The following is a 25,249-nucleotide window of genomic DNA, read 5'->3' as shown; positions in this document are numbered from 1 at the left end:
TTCCTCTTTTAATTTCAAGTAAAAAAAAAAAAATAAATTTGACCTGTGATCTTTTCTTGCAGCAATTGCCTTTGTGACTTTTTCTTGTGGTTTAAAGATTGAAAGCAATAATGGTTTCTCAGTCTTTGTAGCTTGTAATCTCTACTTATGATTCAGCAAGCAGAAACAATAAATTATGGTTTATTTGCTGGGCAGTTACAGCCTGCCAGTGATGCTTATTTCAACTATTCTCTCCCTTTTTCTTGACCCAGTGTCTAAAATCCAGGCTGTTACCCAGCCTCAGCCAGCTGGTTATCTAAAAGAGCTCATTGGCATGTTCTGCAGCTCTCCTGGCTGAGAGGAGAAACATACAATCCCAACTGAAGTAAAATGGGGTGTGCTTTTAAAAAGGTTAAGTCTTTCAGCAAAGACTGAAATGGATGGAACTTTATTCTCCAAATTTGTTTGGATAGAATAAACCCCATCATTTAGGGAAGCATCCAGTTGGGACAGCTGGGTATCTGGGTTGCAGTCCAGGTCTTTGTCTATCATTAGTACTTTGTATCCTTTAAAAATTATTTGCAGCAAGTGAAGAAGCCTCCTCTGATCAACAGAGGAAGCTGCTGAAATAATGTTTAATTCCTTCTCCTCAATTGTAATTCTTATTATGAGGTAGTGTTTGAAACAGGTACTCTATTTTCTTTTCTTTTTCCAACTTAAAATTCTTGGTTTGCCCGAGTTTTTATCTTGGTGTCTTCATAAATGTGAATCTGGGGTCAATGAGAGAAATGGGGTTTAATGGAGTGAAGGCAAAGGAGACATTTGTGAGGAGTGTTGCTCATGTGAAGTGTCCCACACCCTGTGTGGCTCTGAGGCAGCTGCAGGAGAGCCCTTGGCCCTTTGCCACAGTCACTAGTGTTGGTCAGATCAGTTTAGCCCTGTGGATAGCAAGCCTAGAAGTGTCCCCATCACCTGGCTGGGGCTGGTGAGCTGCTCCTTTGGTGGAGACTCCTGGTGTGCTGCTCTGTGTGGCCCCCAGAGCACCCTGCTGTGGGTGTGCCAGCATCTCTCAAGCGGAGCAGAATGGAGAGGAGTCAAGAAAGGAAGATTTCAAAACTGCCCTGTTCTTTAAAGAGAAGGGGTGATTTTTATTTTTCCTATCAGCCAGAAAGTTTAGGAAAGTCAATGGGCCTGGCTGGGGCAGAATGGGCCCTGGTGGGATCACACTGGAGGAAATTGGTGAAACTATGATACAGACCATTAGGATTCTTGGTGTGTGATCAGAGAAGTGCCACTATTGGCAGGTACTTGCTGCTTTGGGACCAGCAGATCATGTGCTTGTCTGCTTGTTTTATCCAAGAAGAGACAGGATCCTGACACTTTGTTCCCTATAAATGATGGAAACCAGCATGGGAACCCTTTCTCTGGACTGTGAATGTGCACCTGTGGCCTCCAGTTCACCTGTGGGCTCTCTCATCCAAATTCTCTTGAAAGATGGCAGAGGAATGTATTTGATTGTTACGGGTTTTGGCTGTTTCAAAGCAGCTTGCAGAGCTCCACTGGTTCCTGAGGAGCTGGACTCTTGCTCTCCCAACTCTTCCAGGGGGTCTCATCAAGGTGGAGGTTTCTCAGAGCCTTCAAGGTCCAGTGAAGACTTGTACAGAGATTTCTCTAAATGCTCCTCTAAATTCTGCCATGTGAGTCTGTATCCCTCTTCTGCACCTGCACACAGCTTAAAGCTAAGCAAAAACTTATGGAATTGTTTCCCTCTGCCAGGATGTTTTGCTACTAATTGGGAATCAAAGGACCTTAACGTAATTGCTTATTCAAATAAGAACCTAGTTACATATAAAATATTTCTATTAATTGCTGATCTAGCAATAACAGTTTCATGGAGCTCAAAAGCTGCAGGACTGGAACCCCTGTGGTCACCCTGAGTGTGCAGGCAGCTTTGTTGGCAGCCCCAAGGGCTGTTCTAGGAGGGGATGGAAATGCTGCTCCTGGTGCTGGTGCAGAGTGCCTGGTGCTGGCTCCAGGCTGCCCAGTGCTCCCAGCAAAGCAGGGCAGTGCTGGCTGGGATCCAGCTGTGCCTGAGCTAGATGTTGGTAAATGAAAGGACTTGTTTTGAATTCCAGAGGCATATTTACTTATTCCAACCCCCTTTCAAGCCCATTCCACACAATGAGGTGCTTTGTTTTATTTAAGGCATTGCCAGACACCCCTGGCTTGTAAATGACTTCTTTAAAAGCAATATTTACCAGCAGTGCTTTAACTTTATGGGTTAAGATCACTTTTAGTCTACCCATCTAGCTGCTGTGCAGTCTGCTTATGGCAAACCAGGCAGGATTAATAAAACAAAGTTCTTGGCAGGCCTGGCACTCAGTTATAAACTGAGAGGGGAATTAATTGCTGGTCTTCTAGGGATAATGGGGTGAAAGCAAATACCAAGGAACATAATGTGTCTGTTCTTGAAGAGGCTGGTCATCTCCTCTCCACATTGCTGAAGGAACTTGCACATCAGTAATTAACTGAATAGATTTATTTTTCCCCCCCAAATCCTTTGGACATTTACATAGGGGCTGTGAGGGCTGTAAATCTGGGATCTTCATTTAAGCAGGGGCAAGAAAAGGCATTGTTACAACTACAGGCTTTTCAGCTGGCATTATTAAGCAAGATTTTATACTGGTTTTTTAGGAAAGTATAATTATAGCTAGAGAGAAAAAGGCACAACTTTGCCTGGTTTCATCAAAACCAGGCTGTGTCAGACTTCCATCCCAAACTGGCTGCCCAGACACTTGCTGCTGCTCCTTGGGGGACCTGGAATCCTCTGGCAGCAGCTCCTGCAGGATAACTGAGCCATGCAGGAGTTGCAGTGTCCCCTCCTGCCCCACGTAGGGTCCTGAAATCCATTGCTTCCCTGTTCCTTTCCAGTACCAAGGGAAGAAACCCTGCCTGCAGAGCCTGCAGTGTGTGTGCTGTCTGTGAGGCTTTTTGCATGATGTACATGTTTCTGTCAGTGATACATTTCCCTCTCAGTGCTCTGACAGCAGCTGATTTAATTAAGAAAGTGCATCAATCACTCCTGTATAACTACTTCCCTTCTTGTTTGCTGGCAATAAAAATCTGCTTCCAAGTGAGGAGCATTAATGTTGTCGACTTCCCTTATGGGAAATAACTTGTTCATGAAATTAACTAAAAAGAAGAATAATAATGGATTTGGGGTATGGTTTCAGAGCAATAATAAAGGAAAGGGAAACCTGGCTATTGTGGCAATTGTAGAAGTATGTGTCATGTCATGCCAGAAGCATATCTCTGGGCTGCAGGAAGGAGCAGGAAAATGGAGTGTTTTATAGGAAAATAAATTAAGAGGTTATTTTTTTCTCAATGACAGGAATGGAATTGACTTTTGGGTGGCACCTCAGCTTTTCCAGTCACAGCCTTGTCATCGTGGGTAGTCTTGATGTTTTGTCTATAACAATTTCCTGGACAAATAAGAATGTGTCTGCAAAGGTTCCTTTAGTCAGGGAGGACTTGACTGGGTGCTGTGCTGGGAAGTGAGATACTGTGTTTGTGCCTGAGCTGGAAAAGCAAGGAATGTCCTTGGGAGCCAGCTGGGTGGTGGCAAGTGTGTGATGTCCATGTCATCTGCATCAGACTGGTGGATGCTGTTCCCTGGTAAACCATGATGTCAGGACAACAGGAGCCCAGGTGGAGCTGGGCAGGTCCCTGCTGGCAGGTTACCTGCTTCCTTGCCCACAGATGCACAGGTCATTCCTGGCAAAACTTGCTGAGTAGGAGGAGATGTGACCATTGAGCACTGTTGGCTGCCCCAGGGTGTGGGTCTGGGGAGGCATCCTTCCCCTCCAGGCATGGGCTGAGGCTGTGGCTGGAGCACTGTCTGGTCCTGGGCCCTGGTACAAAAGGGACAAGCATGTGCTGGGTCTTAATATAAGGCATTTTCTTGCTGGCAGCAAGAATGCTTGCTGGTGTTGGTGAGAGAGCTGGGCTTCTCTTGGAGAGGCCCAGGGATAGGGGAGAAGCAGCAGCACAAGTCATAGCAGGGGAAAACCTGATTATGTGTTAGGAAAACCCTGTTTCCTCCTGGAGACAATGGAACGCAGGTACCTGAGCAGGCTGTGGTAGCTCATCACTGGGGATGTTCAGAACCTGGGGCAAAGCCACTGGTCTGGTAGCACCTGCACCTTCTGATCACACCTCTTTGGTCTGAAATGTTGAAAGTGCAACAGCTCAAGATGGTCAAACAGCTGTAACCACGTGGCTGAACTCAGCAGTTACTGGTCTGCATGTGATAGAGCAACCTGTTCCTTTCTTCCTTTCTGCTTTGGGAAACCAGGGGAGAGAAGAGGGAATTACAGTGAAGACTCATTGTTTTTTACCTTATGCTTTATCTGAATCAAACCTGACAGCTTGAAAAATGCCATTCTGCTGGAGTTTATGTTCTGTAAACAGAGATGAAATGGAGGCATTAGTTTAATACTTGACTGACTGGATAACACTTAGAAACTTCATAAAGGTGCATTATCAACTTTAAAATGTTCCTCTGAGAACATACCTTCCCCTGCTTCCAAATGCTGGAGCCAGGCATAGAAATGAGATCAATTTAGAGGTGTTTTAGTGAAGAAATGTCTTGCTTGGACTATTTGTTGGCAGTGACTTGACTGGAATTTGTTAGATGCCAAAGGGCTGGGTGCAGCCACTGCTCCTTCAGGGCCTCCCCCACCTATGGATCCCATAAATTTGGGTGACCAAAGTGTCCTTTATTAGTGCTTTGGGGAGGACCCTGTGGGCACTTCAGTGAACTGCTGAGAAGGATGGCCCAGGCCAAGGGGAGGGGTCTGTGTGAAAAGACCTGGTAAAAAATTTCAACCTGATAAAAGACAAGAGGAGTGTGAGTGAGATGTGTAGGGCAGGAGCTGCTGCAGGGCTCTGGGGAGCAATTGTTGGTTGTCTTACTGATAGAAGACTCTCAAAATTGTTTGCTTGGTGGTTGGAATGAGCATGATGTACAACAACTGAAGGGAAATTAATGCTTTTCCCACCTTCAGCAGCAAACAGTTCCTGAACCACTGATACAAGCTTGTTTTATTAGCCAGAGAAAGCACTTGGTTCTGGCTGGGAGCCTGGGTAATTCTGAGAAATGGGCAGAACTTTGTAAACAAGCAGGAAACCAAAGTCAAAATTAATTCCAACCAAAAGCTGCCATAAGAAGGAACAGTCAGGAAATCACTGGTGCATTTTAATAACTGCTCAAAGAAATAGGATAAATACAATATTAATTTTGTGACTTATTTTTTTCACACTCCAGTGAGCATAAATTTCTGTAATTGTATTTACTGGGTTTGGCTGTGTTGAAAGATAAGGGATAATTGCAATCTTGCCTGATGGGAAGGAGCCTATGAAGTTATACCTTTAATGTTAACAGTACTGTACTATTAGGGAATTCGATCTGATATGGATTAATGACAAGAGGAAACATTAGTAATGAACAAGTTCCAAGAATCTGGTCTGTGTTCTGAGAATGGGAAGGATTTTTGTATGTCATGCAGTTCCAGCTGTGTTGGTCAGACCTGACAACCCCCAGCCCACAATAGCTGCATTGCCTGGGTTGTTGCTGCTTGTGTGGCCACGATTTCCACTGATTATTTTACTGCCCTTTCCAGCTTTGATTTGGTTTCCCAACTGTTTTGTTGACTGTTGCATCTCAGGAATTTCTGTTTATCAATAGGAGATGCTGGTAAGTTATCTCACACATTGGTTAGATTGGAAAATTATATGGAAACTGTGTGTTTTTTATGACTGTAGTGAAGAGTTTGGGTGTAGCTCTACACTTTTTCTATCCAGAAACTGTGACATTCCTCCATGTTGACCCAAGCCTGGAGCCTGTGGCTTGTCAAGCCTACAAGCTGCAGGACAGAAGTGGAGGTGTGGGGCTGCCTGAGCCAGGTGTAGCTGCCTGAGGCCTTTTGCCTTGGTGAGACAAGACACAGCATCACCCATCACTGAGGCCCTCACCCCCAGACTTAGGGTTTTTGATCTGCAGTGCAGGAGGTTACAGGGAAGGGGCTGCTCAAGGAACAATAGTCTCCATTCCTGTAGATCTTTACATGGTTTAAATGTTGGTGTAATGAAGTCATGCCTTGCTGGTTACTCCAAGCCTGGTAATGGGAAAGTCCAAATTTTCTGTAGCTCATGATTGTAGAATCATTTAGGTTGGTAAAGACCTTTAAGAGCACATGTGTGGTGTAATGCAGTGTGATTCTAACAGTTCCAGGTGTGCCAAAGATGACAGGGATGCTCACAGCCACTGATAGGTTCTTGTCCATCACTTCAGCCATAGCTGACACCCCTGTGTCTCCATCCTTGGGAATTAGGATGCCCTGTGGAGTGCAGGGTCCAGGCAGTGTAGAAGAGGCATCTTTGGCCACTGTGCCCACTCCATCCACTATGGGGTGGGAATGTGTTGGGACTGAGCACTGGGAGTGTCCTGGTTTTCCTGTCACAGTGGGTGTGCCTGCCATGGTCTGGGCCCCAAACAGCCCCATCTCCTCTGCACTCTGTGTCCTCCTGACTTCTCTCACCTTTGCTTATCACTTTGTCCCCACTGTCAAGTTGATGCTTTTACACCTTCACTCAAGTGTTATTTACAGATCCTGCAAGAAAACCACAGGGTCAGTGGCTTGGTCTGAACAGCTGTAATTCCTGCAGGATTTCATAATCTGCTCTGATGTCCCTGGCATGTGGGTGGGTCTGTAAAACACCCACCCCCCTCCAAATTGTCTTTCATCTCCTGTGGGACTTTACTCCCTACTTAAATTTATCTCCCCTTATTTTAGCAAGTACTGGAACCAGCCTCACTGGCTTTTTATCTCCTCTTTCCTGAAGGCTGCATGAAGTGTTATTAACCTGAGAAATGCATGTGTTCCTTCTGTGTGTTTAGAAGCAGCAGCCTGTTAGCAAGATCATTACTTCCTAATGCCTTAATTGCCAGGAGGAGCAACTCATTCCAATATATTGGTTACTCAAATCTGTTTACCTGTTCCATGAAAACAGACCATGGATGGGAAGGTGTCCAGTCCCCTTATAAGCTTTTGGCTCTGGGCTGAGTCAAACCAGGCTTGGGAAATAACTTGGACAACTAGTTGCAGGACTGGGTGGGAGGTGACTTGTGAGGAGACAGGGCAGAAAGAGGCATGAGGGGAAATGATTTTACAGTCCCTTTATGTGCAGGAGGGATTTGATGACTTTGCAGGGTTTGAGGGTGAGCATTTGAGTCTCAGTTGCTGCACCAGGTATCAAGAGAAGGGTCTCAAAGCACAGAAGTGGCTCTGGGTCTTCTCCACATGGTGACAAGCTGCTACTTTTTGCCACCCACGGCATGACCATGCTGGGCAAACTGCAGTGGTTACTGGAGAAGGTCACCTCATTGCAGTTTGTACCCTCTGGAGAAGGCAGGGAGCAGCTGCTTGGAAAGCTTAAACAGGTGAAGGCTGGACAAGCATCTGTGGCTCCCGCTGAAACCACTTCAGTGTTCTGAATATAAAGCCTGGTTTGCTGCTTTTGCCTTGCTGGGATGTTCCTCTTCTCCTGTGCAGCCAAGGAGAAGCCAGGGGATTTGACTGCATGTAAAACAATCCTAAAACTACCTTTTCTGGGTTAGGACAAAGACTTGGAATGGGAACCTACAGTGGGTGCTGCTGGGAGGTGTTTTTGGGAGGGGAAGATGAAAATAAAAGTATTTGTGCAATTTGGTGAAATGAAACAGGCAGAGGACCATTCAGGGCAAGAAAATCAGTATTGACATTAGCTAAGAACCTTGCATTTGATGTCAGGAAGTCAATAATAGAGTATAAAGAGCAGGAAGCTTCAGCAAACTCCTGCCTCCTTTTGCTCTTTAGAAAAGGTAGTGAACTTTATTCAACTTCTTCCAAAAGTGCCCAGGTAGCCTTCTTCCCCAGCCTGCCTGAGCACAGGGTTGTGGTGGCTGTCCAAAAATCAACACACTCTCCAGGCTTGACCTTTTAAAATCTGAGCTTTGTTCTCCTTTATCTTCAAATTCATTTATATGTGAAAGAGCACTTGGAGTTAATATTTTGTTTCCCCTCCTCAGGTTTATGTCTCGCTAGAGGGGTTGCATGGGTAATGCATAATCAAAAGTCCTCAGAGCTGTGCTGCTAAAAGAAGAGCAGATGCACGATGAGGAAAAAGTGGAAGTATTTGGTACAATATGGTCAGGCCAGCTAGATTAATGCCCAGAGCAAGGCAGGAGAGCTGGTGGGAGCTGTGCAGGGGCTCTTCCTTATGAATGAATCAAGTTTGCTCTGCAAGTTGTTTCAATGAGTTTGTAAATATTTTTTAGCTGAAATGACAAGATGGGAAGATGCAGATGTTGCCTTTGCAGGGTCTGTATGCTGCATGTTTTCAGGAGAGTATCATCATCTATGCTAATTAAATTTGTATCAGTCGTTTGGTAGATTTGACTTGAGGGCAGGTGTGTAGCAACGTGTCCCAGCAAGGTGCTTTTTGACCATGTGCCAAGGTGAGGTCCAGCTGCCCTGTGCCAAGTTACTAGAGTTTCAGTGACACAGGAGCCTAGTCATAAATACCTGCCCACAAACCTCCTGGTGCTGAAAGTCCCTTGCTCCCAGCTCTTCATCCACCAACTCTGATCTGGTGTTGCTGGTGGTACCAAGGTCCTGCTCAATCTCCCCACCATGTCCTTATGCAGAGGATGCTGCTGCTGCTATTTATCCTGACAACTTGTCCTGGCTTCTGCCTGTTGGGTTTGGTTTTTTGTTTGTGGGCTTTTTTTCCTCATTGGGTCTTTTATTGATTCCAAATCACCCACAAGCCCCAACTGGGTACCCAGCAATTACAAGACCTCATGTGGGTAAAGTGAGGCAGGGTGGGGGTTTCCCCCCTTCCCCTTCTGTCCTTTCAAAGTGATGTTGTTTCATTGCTAATTAAGCCTGGGAAGGGCATGTTTTGTGCTGCTCTGGGGTGTCTGACTCTTCCAGGAAGAGAGATGAGTGTTGAGCAGCCTGTGCCTGGGCACAGAGGAGCCCTTTGGGGACACTGATGTGTGTGACTTGGTCAGTAAGATTTTAAGTATATGTTGAACTGCTTCACTGGATCATGACCATCACTGGTAGAGTAGCAAAATCAAGCTCTAAATAGGACAGTTATTTACCAGCTTAACAAAAAAACCCAAAAAAACTAGAGAGGTCTTCCTGGCTGGCTGGTGGCAGGGCCTCACAGCCCAGGTTCCAGTGGGCAGGTGTTAATTTCACAAAGATAGGGGCTTTAATTGTGCTCTCTGGGATATTGTGCAGCATTTTATGGCTTAAACTAAAGCTCAGGATTGGAGGTTGAACGTGGCAGAGAGCTGCATGTCAGTGTTCTGCAGTGTTGGTCTGAGTTCTTGCTGGTGGGACTATTTTTGGTGCCAGCAGAAGTGGTTGTCTATGGTGAGTAGGTTTTGTTGGATTTGTTGTTATTAAGCACTTATATTTGAAGGAGCTGATGCTTTTTGGAGCGGCATGTAGTGGAGTTGTCTGAGGGCAATGCCATTAGTGGAGAGGTTTGTTGGTGCTCAAGCCTTCTGCATTCTCTCTGTTTTTAAGATGAGGTTTCCAAGCTTGGGTGGACAGTCCCTCTAATTTATTGATTGTAAATGTACACGTGGACTTAGAAGACTTCTGAAAGCAAGCTCAGCTGCTGCTATTCTTGCTTGGGTTTAATGGACATCTTAAATGTAGCCCATGAGTAAAGGACACCGAGTTTTTACAGAGTTTTGCTGGAACTCAAAGTAATACTGCCACATATCTTTGAAGGTTATGTCACCTTGTACTTTTATTTATCCTGGCTGCACGTAGCACAAGTTTCCTTCAACTAATGGACTGGTTGTATCTGATGTGTGCTAAGGCACAAGGAGAAGGAAAGAGCTAAAAGCAGAAGGGAGAGCTGCAGCTGCCATGCCCAGACCTCAAGCTGTTGCTGGGGTTTTCTTACCAAGGACACAAGAATCAATTAGGCCATTTCTGACCTTCAGAAATTACTTTCTGAACCTCCACAGCCTCAGTTTCTCCAGAAGTACAGCAGCATTGTGAGATAGCTTTCATTTTGTAGCTCCATATTAGGAAGTTCAAAGCAAAGTGTGGACCCTGGTTGCCCTCACTGTGGGACAATCAGCTCTCCAGGCTCTGCTGGTCTTGGCTCTTGCTGCATTTCTTAGCCTTTTAAACTGGGCTAAATAGGATGTACAAATAACTGCATGAAAACCTTGGGATTTATGGTGCTTAGACCATTTACTGGAACGATGCCATGTGTTTCCCAGGCCCTTCTCAATGGCCTTTATAAACTTGTTACACTCCATCTCGTGGAAATGTATCATATAAATATAAAGCAAAAAAATTGCTGTTTAGTATAATTGAAATCTGGACAGCTTAATGCAAGTGGTAGTAGTAGTCCAGGTATATCTCTGTAAGAAAGATAAATATCTACCCACAATGTCCATAATAATGCAGTTAAGATTAAGCACACTTGATTTTTCCCCCTCTTTGGTGTTTTGCTGCCAGCTCCCCTGGGTGCTGTGGTCAGGACTTCACCTCGGGGCTGGCCTGGGGCAGCAAGTGTCAGCATCAGGGGCCTTCTCTGAGAGGAACATGATGCCCACGTTGGTGGCTGCTTCTTCCTCACACCAGGATCCAACTGGTTGCCTTTTATGTTTGCTAACACTCCTTTGTACTTTTTATTTCTTCACGGGTCTTCAGCTGGGTGTCGTGACTTCCTATAGCTGGGGGCTCTTAATGTGAGCAAAGAAACAGTTTTTTCTCCCCAAATCAGCTTCATCTAGCTCTGCCTTTCTTTACCTGACCGTGGGTGGATGTTTTGCAGCCGTGGGCTCACGTGTGCCATCCTGTGCCCATCTCTGCTCTCCCCAGTGCCCCCCAGTGCCTTGTCCCAGGTCCCCTTCTCTCCCTGCCGCTCCCTCTGTTGTGCTGCGCCTGGTTGTAAACGTTTCATTGCACACAGAAGTGCTTGCTGCTGCAGGCACAGAACCATGGCTGTACAGTGCAGAGGGTCCCTGGATACCTGATCAATTAGTCTTGCCTCAACAGAGTCTTCCTGCAGTAAAAAGATGTGCAGGTGTGTCAAGCCAAGGTCAGGCAGAGCAGCCTGATGCCGAGGCCTTGCAAACTCAGTTCTGGGCTTGTAGGGATGCTGTATCACAAGGAAATGTGGTTACAAACCATGGGTTCCCAAGTGATGGGATGTGCCACGAGTGTTCTGTAGCTCTTTTGGATCCTTGGGACCATTCTGGAGCAGCTCTGCTCTGTTTGCAGAGAAGTGGGGCCTCAAAAGTCTCTTTCCCACCGCTTTACTAAAGTGATATGTTCATCGGGTAAATAGTCAATAACAAGGTCAAGATACAGTATAAATAAATCATATCAGGTAGTCCTTCTTGTGCTAGTGATGTTCTTTAAACATTGGAAACCAGGCCTGACAGAACAGATTTGTTAGGTCAGTAAGGATGTGGCTGTGATAAGAGGTGGCACAGGTACAGGGAGCCCTGGCACGTCAGTCCCTGTTACGCACCTTCATGTTTCCTCAGAGGTTAAAAGAGGCTGAGATGGGGGTGGGTTCCTGCAGCACAGCCCAGGTGCCAGGCACTGGCAGAAGTTTCCCCTCTGAGCTTTTCTTTTAGAATAAGGCTCTGACCATGCTGCCTGTTCCACCATGTGAATATTTGTTTATCTTTGGAGATTTTGCACAGTTGTGAGTGAACTTCTTCTGTGCTGGTCTGCACCTCCAGAGCTTCTGTCCCTTGCCTGGCATGGGTCCTGGGACACTGCACAGCAGTGGGAAAGCAGGGGGCTCTCAGATGTCACCAGCAAATGAAATGGGATTTCACTTTCCTTATAAAACAAGTTGAACAAATAACTGGATGAAGGGGAACTCTCTAAGCAGACAACTGGCCATGGCATGGGGAGGGAATGTGATCTGAAGGAAAGGCAGGGCTGCTGTGCAGTGGGTGGAGATGCTTGGGTAGGGAGGGGGCAGGAATCTTCCATCTGATATAAATAAGAAATGGTGGCTTTGGTATGTGAATCACAGCAGCTGAAGGGGCACTGGCATGTTGTGTGAAACTAGGTTTTGCTCACTGGCTTGAGCACACTTTGTTGTGGATGATCCTGATTATCTGTGTGAGGTCCAGGGAGGGCAAATGAGGGCTTGGGCTTGCCAGCTGCACTAATGGTCTGGTGGTGCCTGGAATGGTGAATGGTGCCTGGAACTTGAAAGTAACTCAAAGGAATAGTTTTGCTGTATCTGAAATCATGATCCTAAGCCAAGGTTTAGTGTCTATCTTTGCTTTTGATAACGTTATTTAAGCCCTAAACCTGGGTGGGTATAAGCCAGGAGATACCTCTGGCATTGCCAAGCCTGCAAGACACAGAACAAGAGGACTAATTATGCATTGTCATTTTAATAGGTAAAACAAAATAAATTAGGTATCTTTAGACAAACTGAATCTCAGCTATTTTGAGGATTGGGAGTAATTGTTCCAGCTGGCTGCCATAGACTGCTCTTTTCATGAACTTGAGTTAATAACATCCTCTGCCTCAGAGATGTTTGCTCAGGTTACCAGAGACATCCTGTCCTGGTGGTTGGAAGTCTCCCTTCAGAGGGAAGGAGCTTGACAACATTTCCTAGTTGCAGCTGTGCCCAAACAGTAGCTGCTGCCTTTAAGTTTGCAAAAGGGAAAAGCAGTTGAAAAACTTTGTGTCTGTTATTATTTGTGCTGTGCTGCTCCCAGGGGATTTTGTTGGTGCTGTGCCTGTCTAGGTACCTCTGTGTTCAGGAAGGATTAGAAATGGTCCCTGCAGTGAGGTGTCAGAAGACATGACCACAGCTGGGAGGAGGGCTCCTCATCCCTGGAAGAGGCATCCATCCATGCAGGAGGGAGAGATGAATGACTGTGCTTTGTGTTGGCTTTGTAAGGTGCCAGGGTGTGGCATCCAGCCCCCAGGAGTCCCTGCCTGGGAGCCCTTGCTGTTGCACAGCTGAGGAAGAAAGGTATGTCTGTCATGGGCTTGGATGGAAAAGCCCCCAGTGAGTCTAAGGTCTGTTTCTTGCCCTGTGTAACTTTGCCCAAATTCCAGCTCCTGATGTCATGTGCTCTTGTGCTGTGAGAGGGATTTAGGGGGTGAAGATGGGCTTGCAGAGGTTGGATCAGGAAAAGCTGCTCCTCATGGCTGAGGGAGAAGCTGCTTCCACTTGACCATCTGCCCATAAATTAATGGAATTATTTATTTTTGTACTATTAATTGACGTTTTCTGGAAGGAAGTGATTGTTTTCAAAAGCATTTATCTATCAAATAAAGTGGAGTTGTTGTGGTTCTCCCTTTGTGGAGGCTCCAGTTCTCCCCTGGAGCCTGACTGCTCCCAACGTGCCAGAACACCCACGGGTCTTCTTTGCACCCAGTCTAAACACCTGTAAGTACAACATGATGTACCTCATTAAACTTCCTTGGTAGGTGTTATTGCAAAGGATGTGCAGCCACAGTGAATGTTCTCCCCTGTTTTTAGTGGAAATGGCTTTATATCTATGAACTGACTCCATTTGGAAGTGACCCACTTCAGGAAAGGAATTGCAACAAGTAGGAGAGCTGCTCTGCTGATGTTTAGGTGTAACGTGCAGAGATAAGTGCATCTTTATAGGAACATGTAGCTGTGCTTGTGCTGAAACAATGCACCAGAGGTGGTAATACCAGTGGTATCTTGAGCACTTGCAATGATTTGTGCTGCCAATAGCACTTACTGCTTTACTCTTACTGTGATTTGCTCCCATTGTTTCCTTGGAACAACAAGAAGAAAAATGACTCCCTACATTCTCTTGATTTCTGTATGGTTGGCTTAGAACTGCAAGATTCTTTGTGTCAACATGGGCTGCTGCTAAAAGGAGCAGCAAAAGAGCAATTAAAAAAATGTTGCATTTTTTTTTACTTAAGTTGCACTGGGGGGGGTTTAAATTGGATATTAGAAGAAACTTATCAAACACTGGATCAGGCTGCCCAGGGAGGGACCAAGCTGTCCAGAGAGGTGGTTGAATCCCCATCCCTGCAGGTGTTCAAAAGATGTGGATGTGGTGCTGAGTGACATAGTTTAGCAGTGAACTAATGGTTGGATAAATGGTAGGACTGGATAATCTCAAAGGTCTTTTCTAACCCAAATGATTCTGTGGTTCTTTATTTTTAGGCCTATTGCAAAGGAGCTCTGAAAGAGTCTGAGACACAAAACATCCCAAGATGTGCTGTTGTACCAAAGCTGTACAGGTACAGCCTGGGAGGCTTCATTCCAGCACACTGGGGGTAAGCAGGCAGCTTCCATGGTCTGTTCCTTCACCATGAATTTAAAATATCTGCAGATGCTGTGGAGGCTTCCAGAGCTCTGCTGGGCAGGCAAGTCAGCAAAGTGCTTATTCTTTCTGCAGTAAGCTCTGCCTGGCCTGCAAAGACCTGTGTCTCCAGGGACAGCCTTTCATCCAGCTCTTCCCACCTCACTCATCTCTCTTTAAGCTTGTCTGATGTGTGTCTCCTCTGTGGCTAATGGGGAGGTCCTGTTAATTCCATCCTTCCCAAAATACATCCTCTGTGGCAGAGTCAGCCTTTGGAGGGGCTGGTGGTGATTCCTTAGGAGGTGGGCACCACCCTTGAGAGGGTCTAACCCATGAATTATGAAGAGAGCTCAAGTGGAAAAAAAGGTTTGATGCACATTTTTACAGCTGAGGCTTGATGAGAAAAGTCTTGTTCACTTGCTTCCCCAAAATTCTTGCAATGGTGCTGTGAATGTGCAACTCCCATGGAGAGGGTCTGGTCCAGCTCCCAGGTATGGTCTGAGTGCTGTTCCTTACTGAGGAGGTCCTCAAGGGGCTGGAAAAATGGAGGAATCCCACAATTTCACATGGGATACATTGTTCACTTGGGTTGGCTGGAGTAGTACCAGCAACTTGGAGGTGTTGTACAGATGGATTGGAGAACAATACTAGTGATGTGGTTAGAAGCAGGATCCTTCCTGGTAGAGCCTTTGTGGCATCAACATTTACAATAAGCAGCTTGATTTTTCTGCATTCTTTTCTTTTCAAGTTGATTATAGCTAAGGGAAGGATTTTGGGGTAGGAGCTGATGTCTCTGGGGCCAAGCTGATGGGTGGGGGAACTTCCCTGCCTTTGGTGGGATTACAGCCAGCAATGCAGTTGCCTTGTCTGCTGTGGGAATGCTGTGTGGGGTGACCAGGGGAGCAGGCTGAACCAAGAGAGCTTAGGACACATGTTAGTGACCATGAACATCAGCCAAAATGAAGGTTATTGTTGGTACCATTCAAAGTGCCAAAGTGTCCCACGTCTGCACAGAACCTGCAGGTTGATCTGAAGCACAAACCAACCATTTACACTCACTGTTGTTCATAAATTGACTTATCAGTGGGTTGATTTCACCCCAGCCAGCCTTTTTGCAGGGGGATGTTGGGGAGGAGAGAAGCTGTTTTGCAAAGTTGCTTTGATTGCTTTTTTGTTTCAACTCATTGTGCCTGGTGCTGCTGCTGTTGGTTTATGGAAAATGCTTCAGAAGAAAATTGCTGTAATGATAGAATACCCTTAGGAAAAGGTTCTTGTAGTGGCTTTTCATGGGAATTTACAGGTATGTTTAAAGGCTGCTGGATTCTGGGTGGTTAAAAGCTTTCTGAGTGTGTAACCTTGTAGTCATGACTAGTGGCTGAACTCTGGGCAGAGCCTGCAGTGATCCTGTTAGTAATCCAAGGGGTTTAGTGCTGGATGCCTGTGTGAGGGGGGGGACCCTTTGGCAGATGGTCAAGAAGGCAAGAGAGATGGGGTCTGTAGGAAAGCAGGGTCTGGGTGATGAAGGAGAAGGGAAAGGAGGAGTTTGTGGGCACATCTGTTCTTGTTGTAAACACAGTGAAAGTTGATTTGGAGCTGGGAAAAGTTGATTCTGGGTCCGTGGTTCAAAGGTGCAATAAACTTGGGTTTGTGTTTGTGCTGCTGGATGGAGGAAACCTGAGCTGGAGGGGGAAGCAGTGGCCCTGCATAAATTCACTGCCACTTGGAGTACTTTTCCAAAGCTTTGACTTCATGCCAAGGAGCCATGTGCAGGGTCAGGCAGTGTCTCTCCTCCGTGCAGCCCATCCTTAGAGCCAGCAAGAAGGCATCAGCTTTTATACACCCTCCCCCCCCATTTTAGGGCACTGGCTAGTTCTGCAGAGTTGTGGGACTATGTTCACAGCTCAGATGAGTTGTTGTCAATAGATGATCTAGGGAATAAAAAACCCACACTAGTCCTTGTGGTCACGGGACGTTGGCTTGAGAATAAAATCGTTCTGTTGACACATGGACAAGGTAAGGGAGGAAAATAGTAAAAGAAGGTGCTAATACTACTTTTTCCTCACATCCCACCTTTTTCAAGCTACTTGTACAAAGGCTGATGTCATGGAATGGTTTGGATGGGAAGGGACCTCAAAGAGCATGGGCAGGGACACCTCCCACCAGCCCAGGTTGCTCCAAGCCCCATCCAACCTGCCGAGAATAAAATCGTTCTGTTGACACATGGACAAGGTAAGGGAGGAAAATAGTAAAAGAAGGTGCTAATACTACTTTTTCCTCACATCCCACCTTTTTCAAGCTACTTGTACAAAGGCTGATGTCATGGAATGTTTTGGATGGGAAGGGACCTCAAAGAGCATGGGCAGGGACACCTCCCACCAGCCCAGGCTGCTCCAAGCCCCATCCAACCTGCCCTTCAACACTGCCAGGGATGGGGCAGCCACAGCTTCTCTGGGCAACCTGGGCCAGGCTCTCACCACCCTCACAGCAAATAATTTCTTCTTAATCTCCAACCTAAATCTCCCCTGTTTCAGTTCCCCCTTCATCCCCTCCCTCTCTGCCCTTGTCCCAAGTCCTTCCCCAGCTTTCCTGGAGCCCCTTCAGGCACTGGAAGGTGCTCTAAGATCTCCCCAAAGCCTTCTTTTCTCCAGGCTGAACACCCCAAAACACCCTTCCCTGTCACCTGTCCTCTTGCAGTAAAACCCAGGAAGCTCAAGTTCTCATAGGACTTTTATTGCTGAATTGAGGGCCTACAATGTGCATCTATTTTAAAGAAATTTCTGATTTAATTTTCTCTTCTGCCATAGCTTTCATGCAGGTGCTGCAGCAAGTGCTACCAGCCACCTGTGTGGTGTAAGTTACATAGATGCACCAAGGTGAAAGTCATCTGAGTCACCTGCCATAATGCCAGGACAGGTTCATTTCCTTGCTCTAGGTGCTACAGCAAGGGAGACAATAGTAATTAGAGCAGTCTCTTATAAAAGCAATTTAAGCTTGGAAGGGTGCTTTAATCAGCAGTAATGAGGTCAGGGAGGAAAAAAGCCTGACCCTCACCACATGTTTTGGGTTGTTCAGTGGGGAAAAATTTTATGTCAGTGCAGAGGCAGAGAATTGACTGAGTCCCTGTCCCTCTTGGTTGCAGAGGCTGTTCTTTGGTCTGGGAAGCATGGAGGGTGCAGGGAAATTAGCAGCTGCCCAGGAAAGTGCTGCTTTGGCACTACTGCATTTAAAATAAGAGGGAAGGAAGCCCATGTGGGGCTTGCTTTGGCAGGAGGGAATGGGGAGACACCAGGGATGAGTGAAAACTTTGAGGCTCTTGGAGAGCAGGTCCCCTGAGAGGAGGCAGTGAGCTATGCTGGGCCTTGTGTGACAGGGAGATGTTCAGAGGGAAGGCTGGATTGAGATGAAACAGCAATGTTAATGGTGGTTTTTAGATATTAGACCATCTCTCCTAGCAGGTGGCATGCCCTACAGAACCTGGGGCTGGGTAGGTTAAGGTCCTTAGTAGGGAGCTTGAGCTTGGCTATGTTGGTGTTTCAGTGCAGATACACAGGTGTCCATGGGCAGCAAAGACCAACTTTGGAGCTTCTGGAAAATGGCACAGGAGGAGAGGTTCAGCTTGTGTGGGGAAACACATCATCCCAGAGCTGTGAAGGCTCTGGAGGGATCAGCCCTGCTGGGCTGGGCTGAGCTGGGGTACCATGACCTCCATGGTGTGGGTGCTGCTGGGAGCCAGGGACCAAGAACAGCTGCTGTTTGGGTGCCATTAATATATATATTGGTCCTTGCAAGATGTCCAGCTCTGGGTTAGTTTCAAATTATTGTGAAAATTGAGCCACTAAGAATGTAGAAAATAGAGGGAAAATGTTGCAGTGTTTTTTGCAGACTGATTTTTTTGTGTGAGTTTAGTTTTTACTTAAACTTCCAAAATACGTGTCCAAACATTCAAAAGAAGTTAGTGGCTTCTGTGTTCCTGAGTGTCTAGTTCTGACTTCCCTTGGATGAGGAAGGATGTCAGTCTTGTGTGTATTTTTAACCTCCTTATGGGTAATGAAAGTGTTTTTACAGGCTTCAGTTATTTTGAAAACTCTGGGTACTGGAACACTCTTTAAAGTTTCAGCGTGTTTCTCCCTGGGTTTGCTGGGCTGTTTCTTTGAATCACATTCAAAATTCTCCTGCATTGATGGGGCTTGGTTTGACCTGGAAACTTTGTTCTTATGATTTAGTACTTTTTTTTTCAGCTATGTGTTTGGGATTTGGTTTTTTGTTTGGTTTTTTGTTATTGTGATTATTTTTTTTCCCCAGTTCTGTGTCTTTACACCAAAAAAAAGGTATTATTTGGACGCAGGATTTTAGCTCAGGTTCAGTATTCTGTCAAGGAGAGTAGATAAAATACTTGGAATCATTGTCATAATTTCATGTCTTGAACCTGACATAAGCACTAAAGCAAAGCTCCTTCTGTGCTGAACTCAGCATCTCCATAAAATAAAGTGTAGGGGAAAAGCACTTGGGGTTGGTGGAATTTTGAATGTTCAGTCTGATACACTGAAGAGGATAAAGAACCACAGGACAGATGGTATTGTACTTCTCTTGCCAAGTTCAGCCAGCCATCAGGAGACAGGATTAGGTATCTTTTGCCAAAAAAACAGATATTCTTTTCTAATACAGGCTTATAAAAAAATGGAATTTGGATTACACTCATGTGGTGATTATATGTCTATTAATGAGGAAGAAAATGGAAAACAAGAGTGCTCCTGAGATCCTGTAAAAGGCTTCGTGGTGAAATATAAACCCAAACCAGCCCAGTCATGGTAATAAAAACAATAAAGGGTATGTGGAAATGAGGGCAGTAAAAAGTTTGAATGAATTTAATTTTGCAAATCATGGTGCTGTTAAGAAAAAGAAATGTAAATGGGAACTGAAAGGCTGGGAGAGAACGTGAGGGGAAAATGAGGAAGGGGACTTGGAGTCTGGCTGATAAACTTGCTCTTACTGGTGATGACAAAGCCTTGCTGTCTCTCCAAGCTGATGATGTGCCATTACAGCAATCAGGCATGAACAATATTTAGCATCCAGCAACTGTTGTTAATTTTTCATATTCCTGGGTATTTCTGACAGGCTTTTTGCTGGAGGCAGGAAATTGTTCATTAATCAGAAATGTGCAGTTGAAGCTGAACCTGTTGGGTTTGGAGGGGAGGATGTGTTGGCTGTGCTGCTGAGGAGCTGCTTGTGACTGCTCAGGACATAGGCTGGAGGCTGTTTTGGTCCTTGGCTCCTGGGGACACTTGGTGTGAGTTGCCTCAGCCAAGCTTTTGCAGGATGCAGCTCCTGTTGTGTGCCAGGCTTCCAGCAGAACATCCCACTTGGAACGACACTGCTGCTGGTACCAGTGGGCTGGGGAGGCTGTTGTGGACACACACCCTGTCCCTGTGGTAAGGGAAAGCAGCCCAGGAGTTCAGAGCTGGACTCTGGAGGTGCCTCAAGAGAAGGTCTGGGCTAACACAAGCAGTTACCTTTTCCTCAAATGGCTTGGGAGGAGTCATAAGTTCTTGGACATATGGATCAAAATGTTTGGACTCCAAGTTTTAGGGGCAGGATGTTGAACTTGCTTTTATACTTTAGTAGGAATGAGCTCTGTTCTTTGTTTTATGAAGCAAGCCCATGGGGCAGTACAGCCCTCCAACCCTGTTTCATCTGTTTGTCCTGAAGTGCCAGCTGCCATGACCCCTGGTGTCTGCCTCCTGCCACTAGTGACTCCCTGAAGTTCACCAGGGTTCACCCTTGGCCATGTTAGGTTTAACCTAGATGTGTATTAAGGACCTGGTGTCCTCCTAGCTCTGTGGTCTTGTCTGATCTCATTGGAAGGAAGTAGTTACTTCATGTCTCCTAAATGCAGAAACTGTTGCTTTAATGGTGTTTTGCAAGCTTTGTATTTTTTTGGTAAATGAAATGTATTTGGGTTGTTTTGAACTGGCCACCAGGGTGCTGCTCCTCCCTCTGTTCCTGTGGGACTGGACAGCACTGGAGGCCACACACACCAGTTCATCCTACCTGTGGCACTGCTCGTGTTGTCAGTGTGGTCGTTTGTGTTGTCCATGCCATAGCTGTTGTTGCTGGAGCAACATGAGGAGTGGATGTCTCCAGAGAAGTCCTCCCAGGCTGCAGGAAGCAAGGCCAGTCTGGGCTGGGTTGGGATTCAAAAACACTTCAGGTATCTAGTTGTGCTTTTGCAGACTTTCTCATCGTCTTCCCTGCTGCAGAGCCCTTGTCTTGCTTGACTCTCCCCAGCCAGGGGCTGTTGGGTGCCTCTGGCCATCCTTGCTGTCTGGACCTGGTCTTGCAACTGCCCTGGGCTGTGAAAGAGATCACAGAATCCTTCTGGTTGGAAAAGACCTTTAAGATTGAGTTTCAACCATTAACCCAACTCTGAGTCCAGTGCTAAACCAAAGGGCATTTCCTCTTGTGCCATCACTTGTTCCTTGGAGCACAGACCAACCCCCCTGGCTCCAACCTCCTCTCAGCAGCTGCAGAGCCAGCAGGTCTCCCCTCACCTCCTTGTCTCCAGGTTGGACACCCCCAGCTCCCTCAGCTGCTCCTCCTCACACTTGTGCTCCAAAAGATGCAGTGGGTGAATACTAAATTTACTCTCTGTCCTTTCCCAGTTTCCCTGCTCCAAGCTCCATCCCAGCCCAGGGCAAAGCCTGGCCCCTGGCTCCTGCTCCCAGCCCAGCTGCTCTGTGTCCAGCCTTGAGCTGGGCTGGCTGGAGCAGCTTCCAGTCATCAACTGGGTAAATGTCTCCTCTCTTTGTTTGCCTTCTGAACCCCTCCTTATCTGTACATTGTGTATCAGCAGATAAAGTTACTTAAAGATGGGTTAATGAGATGTGGCCCAGAATGTTCCAAAATGCAGCCTCCAAACCTCTATTGCTAATTAGGCACTGGAGCCACTAATCTAATTTTAGCCAGTGACTGAGTTTATTCCTGGCGGAATAAAATGCACTTTAAATCTCATTTAAAAGCTACTGTGAGATGCTCTTGACAAATTAAAATATGAAATTAAAAATATATTTAGTTTGTTTCTGCATCATTAAAATAATCCTCAGTGCAGATGAATCAAACCCTGTGCCTTTGCAGCTCTGTTTTGAAGGCTGTTGACTGCTGAAATGATGAGCTAAGCCCTGCTGCCCTCTCCACCCCTTGGAAAATGAGCTGCTGTGCACCCACAGGTGCTGCAGCCACTGGGATGCAGTGCATGGGAGAGCAGGATCAGAGGAGTGGAGCCATCAGATCACAGAGGGGGATGATAGATTTGGGTGAGAGGAGGGTGGGAATGAATAGACATAAACCAGTGCAGGAATGAGCAACAGAAAACAGCAATTTTTGTGCTAAGTGAGCTTGTAAAAGAAGAAAGCTGTAAATAAAAGGAAAAAAATTCTTATCAATGATATGCTTGATTGATTCTTCTTAGTAATAATTTACAACTTGGCTGAAGTAGCCTCCTTTGCATACATTAATAGCCAGTGTGGCCCAGACAAGGTGCAGGGTATGGTCTGGATCCGGGCAGCAGAGCTGTCGGGGCTGCGAGAGGCAGGGCTTGGCATCCTGCTCGGTGGTGGCACTAGATGGCACAGTCATCTCACCCTGCAGAAACCCTGGGCTGCAGACACTCCCTGCAGGACCTCGTGTGGCCCCAGCTGGGCAGGTTTCCCTGCCAGGTAGGACGAGGTGTAATTCAGCTTCTGCGAAAGGCAGGAGCAGCCTGAGCAGCCATCAAGCTTCCCTGGGTGGGTGGTGCTGAGTTCTGCTGGTAACCATTAGCAAGCTCTTGCCTTAAAATTACATTTTGAGAATTGTGGCAATTTTAAGAAATTGCAGGCTTAAACATTATGATAAGCAAAGCATTTGTCTCTTGTGATGGCAGGGCTTGTGCCTGCCAGGAAATGGGAAGCTGAGGTGGCTGTTGCTGGGGGAGGAAAGCTGAGGCTGCCCCTGGAGCACCAGTGCTCTGCTGGGCCAGGGGCTCTTCCTGCAGGCACTGGGACCTGGGCTGCCCCTCTGGCTTTGCCCTCTCCAGGTTCTGAGCCACAGCTCTGCTCCTCCTCCTCTCCTTGGACACCAAGGTCCTGACAAGCCTGGGTGGTAGGAATTAGGTGGATTCTAGTGTCAATATTGTTCTAACATCTACAGGGGAAAAGTTGCATCTCTTCTTTTTGCTAGAAGTGCCCAGGGGGTCCAACCTTTCTAGGTAACACAGTTTCTATCAGATGGCTCAGCTCCCTGTCAAGATGAGACCTAACACTGTCCAATGTGGGGGAATCCACCACTTCCCTTGGGAGGTTATTCCTATGTCTGTTCCCATGGTGACATATTTTCTTCTGGAGTCCAGTCAATCTCCCCAGGAGTAACTTGTGCCCATTATGCCTTGTCTTCTCCATGTGGCACCTTGTAAAAAGGGAATCTCCATCTATTAGCAGCCACCCTTGGAGGGCAGGGATAAAACAGAGCTGCTCCTGGGAGAGGCTTCTCCAAGTAGCCAATTGGCTGCCATGGGATTCCACTCCATGACTGGGACATGAAAAACCAGGGGCATTTTTCTGCTAATCTTAGATTTATTTCAAGTGGACAAAATCTCCCATGTGTCCCAGACAGGTCCAACAGCATCCCTGGGCAAAAGAAAAAGAGGTGAGAGGATCTGGGGATATTTTGTGGGGGTGATGAGGGCCTTGCTGGGACTGGAACAGCCCAGGTTTGTGTCTCAAACCCCAAATATTGGTATGTTGCTGTGGCTGGAGGTTCTCAGCAGGGCTTGGCAAGGCCTGGAGTGGTGGTTGGGAAAGCTGGACTGCTTGGGCAGGAGGTACCAAGCTTTGGTCTTCAGGAATAACCCCTGGAAAAGTGCCTGTGGAAGTGTGTATCTCCTGTTCCTTGACTGCATTTCCACTGTTCAAACTTGAACATTTGATGCTTTTAAGAGGTGTCACTGCCTGATGTTTCTCTCCCAAATTCTAACTCCGGGTTGACTGCAACTCTGATGCAAAGCCTATTGATGTTAATTAACATTTCCCAGTGTGGAAGGGATTAAGTCCCTGATGTGAGAGACGTGAAGAAGGATGAGCTGTAATTTCATCCTGGATATAGCTGTATGACTTGAAATGCTAATTATATCTCCTCTAACTTGCTGAGCTGTTTGCAGCAAATGGGGTATCAGCTGTTTCATTAAATGAAGAAACCTCATAAAATAACTTGGGATAGCAGCAACATCCCTGTCCTGTCGTTGTACTCAGAGTTTTCTGCAATGCTGAAGCTTTTCACAGCCTGAGGAGCTGGTTGTAAAATCATTCTGCTGCCCAATGTCCTCAGCAGGGGCAGTGCAGGAGCAGGAGAGGCAACTGCCTTCCCTCTCCACAGGTACTGGCACAGAGCAAATGTGGATTTACTAAAGACCTGCTGATTAGTTTGGATAAATTATAGAGCAAAGTAAGCATCCATTGATGCTCAAAAGTATTTGAAGGAGGTGGGATTTTGATATTGATTTCTCCACAGCTACAGTGTAGCCAGCTCCAGGCACTTAAACTCCTGAGTCAAATCTAAAACCCCTTGAAACTGCCTTGAATTGTGAAATGCTAATCACTTGGGGTTCTGTTTGTGTTTGCTGCCTGGGTGGTTGGGCCTCCTGGCTGTGCTGGGTTGGTGTTTTTAAGGGTTTTGCAGGAGGGGGAGGCAGTGCTGAGCTCCTGTGCTCCAGCCCCCACCTGCCCCTTCCTCTGGGGTGCTGCTGGCTCTGCTGCTGTGTGACCACCTGCAGAAATGGGAAGTCCCACCTCTGGCTCATGGCTGCTGTTCTAACTGTGCTGTGGAGTCCCTTGGAATGGGTTGTGGCTGCTTCCCACCCAGCTTGGTTGCACCCTGTAGGTACATGGTACCATCTATGCTAGGTTATACTTGGGAATATTTAATGACCTTTGTAATGTGCTGCCACTGGTCATGCTGAAAAATGTCCTTGGTGATGAATTAGGGGAGTGCTGTGAATGTCATGAAGACCTGGGGTGTGTCTTAAACCTCAAAACCTCAGAATATCTGTGTCTCTTTCACCCCATGCATGTTGCTTTGAGAAGTTGTTAGAATAATTTTACCTTCTAACACCTGTTGGAGTAGAAGACTTGAAAATGATGTTTCTCAACAGTCTTAGGCCCTTCTCTGATGGAGATCTGAGCATGAACAGTTTGACATGTGGGGTTTTCCAGCTAAGAGTGAAATTCTGAACAGATTCTCAGAGCAATAGGAGAAGAAGATGAAGCCTGTAGTGGTTGTTAAGATGGGGCACAGTGAGCTTGTACATGGGATTTAATAGCATAGTGTCCTTTGAGAGGATTGGTTTTAATTACCTAAATGACCCAGGCCCTCCTAGAAGAAACTAATTAAGGGATTTCTAGTCAAGTGTGCTAGACATAAGGTTAACAATTGCCAATGTATTGATTTTGATAGCTCAAGTGTGGAGGAAACTTAGTGTTTTGCAAATGTGTAGAGCAACATTGTCTTGAAGCATCCTGGGGAGGGGACCTTCTGGGCATGGTTGTGTGTGGGAGTTGGATGGCTGACGAGTTGAATCCCAGCTCCTGTGATGGACAGGCTGGGTGCCCCTTTTCCAGGCTGCTGTGGGGTTTGGAGTCACCTGAACTACCTCAAACTGCCCAGGCTGGGGGGTGCAAACTGGCTTTAGCCACAGCGGGCTTGGCGAGGTACGTGAACCCACCCCAACCTGGGTGTCCCAGCCAGACACCTGGTGCTGCCCAAACAAGGTTTTCACAATTCATTCCAGTCTGCAGGGTGTTTTTTGTGTTTGGGGCAGGTCCTGAT

The 25,249-nt window shown here is 46.5% G+C and overlaps 1 protein-coding gene across 1 annotated transcript in view; it reads right to left on the bottom strand.

Moving 5' to 3' along the window:
• Positions 1 to 20,489, bottom strand: part of MIS18BP1 (MIS18 binding protein 1) — a 180,228-nt gene extending 159,739 nt beyond the window's left edge. Inside the window, exon 1 of the mRNA XM_010001202.1 lies at positions 20,444 to 20,489. Within this exon, the coding sequence (XP_009999504.1) occupies positions 20,444 to 20,489 (46 nt within the window). The remainder of the gene's footprint in view (positions 1 to 20,443) is intronic.
• Between the last annotated feature and the right edge of the window lie 4,760 nt (positions 20,490 to 25,249).

The sequence above is a fragment of the Chaetura pelagica genome, unplaced genomic scaffold (assembly GCF_000747805.2).
Source record: "Chaetura pelagica isolate M959 unplaced genomic scaffold, ChaPel_1.0 scaffold206, whole genome shotgun sequence".
Classification (NCBI taxonomy): Eukaryota; Metazoa; Chordata; class Aves; order Apodiformes; family Apodidae; genus Chaetura; species Chaetura pelagica.
This window is presented reverse-complemented; position numbering and strand designations above follow the sequence as displayed.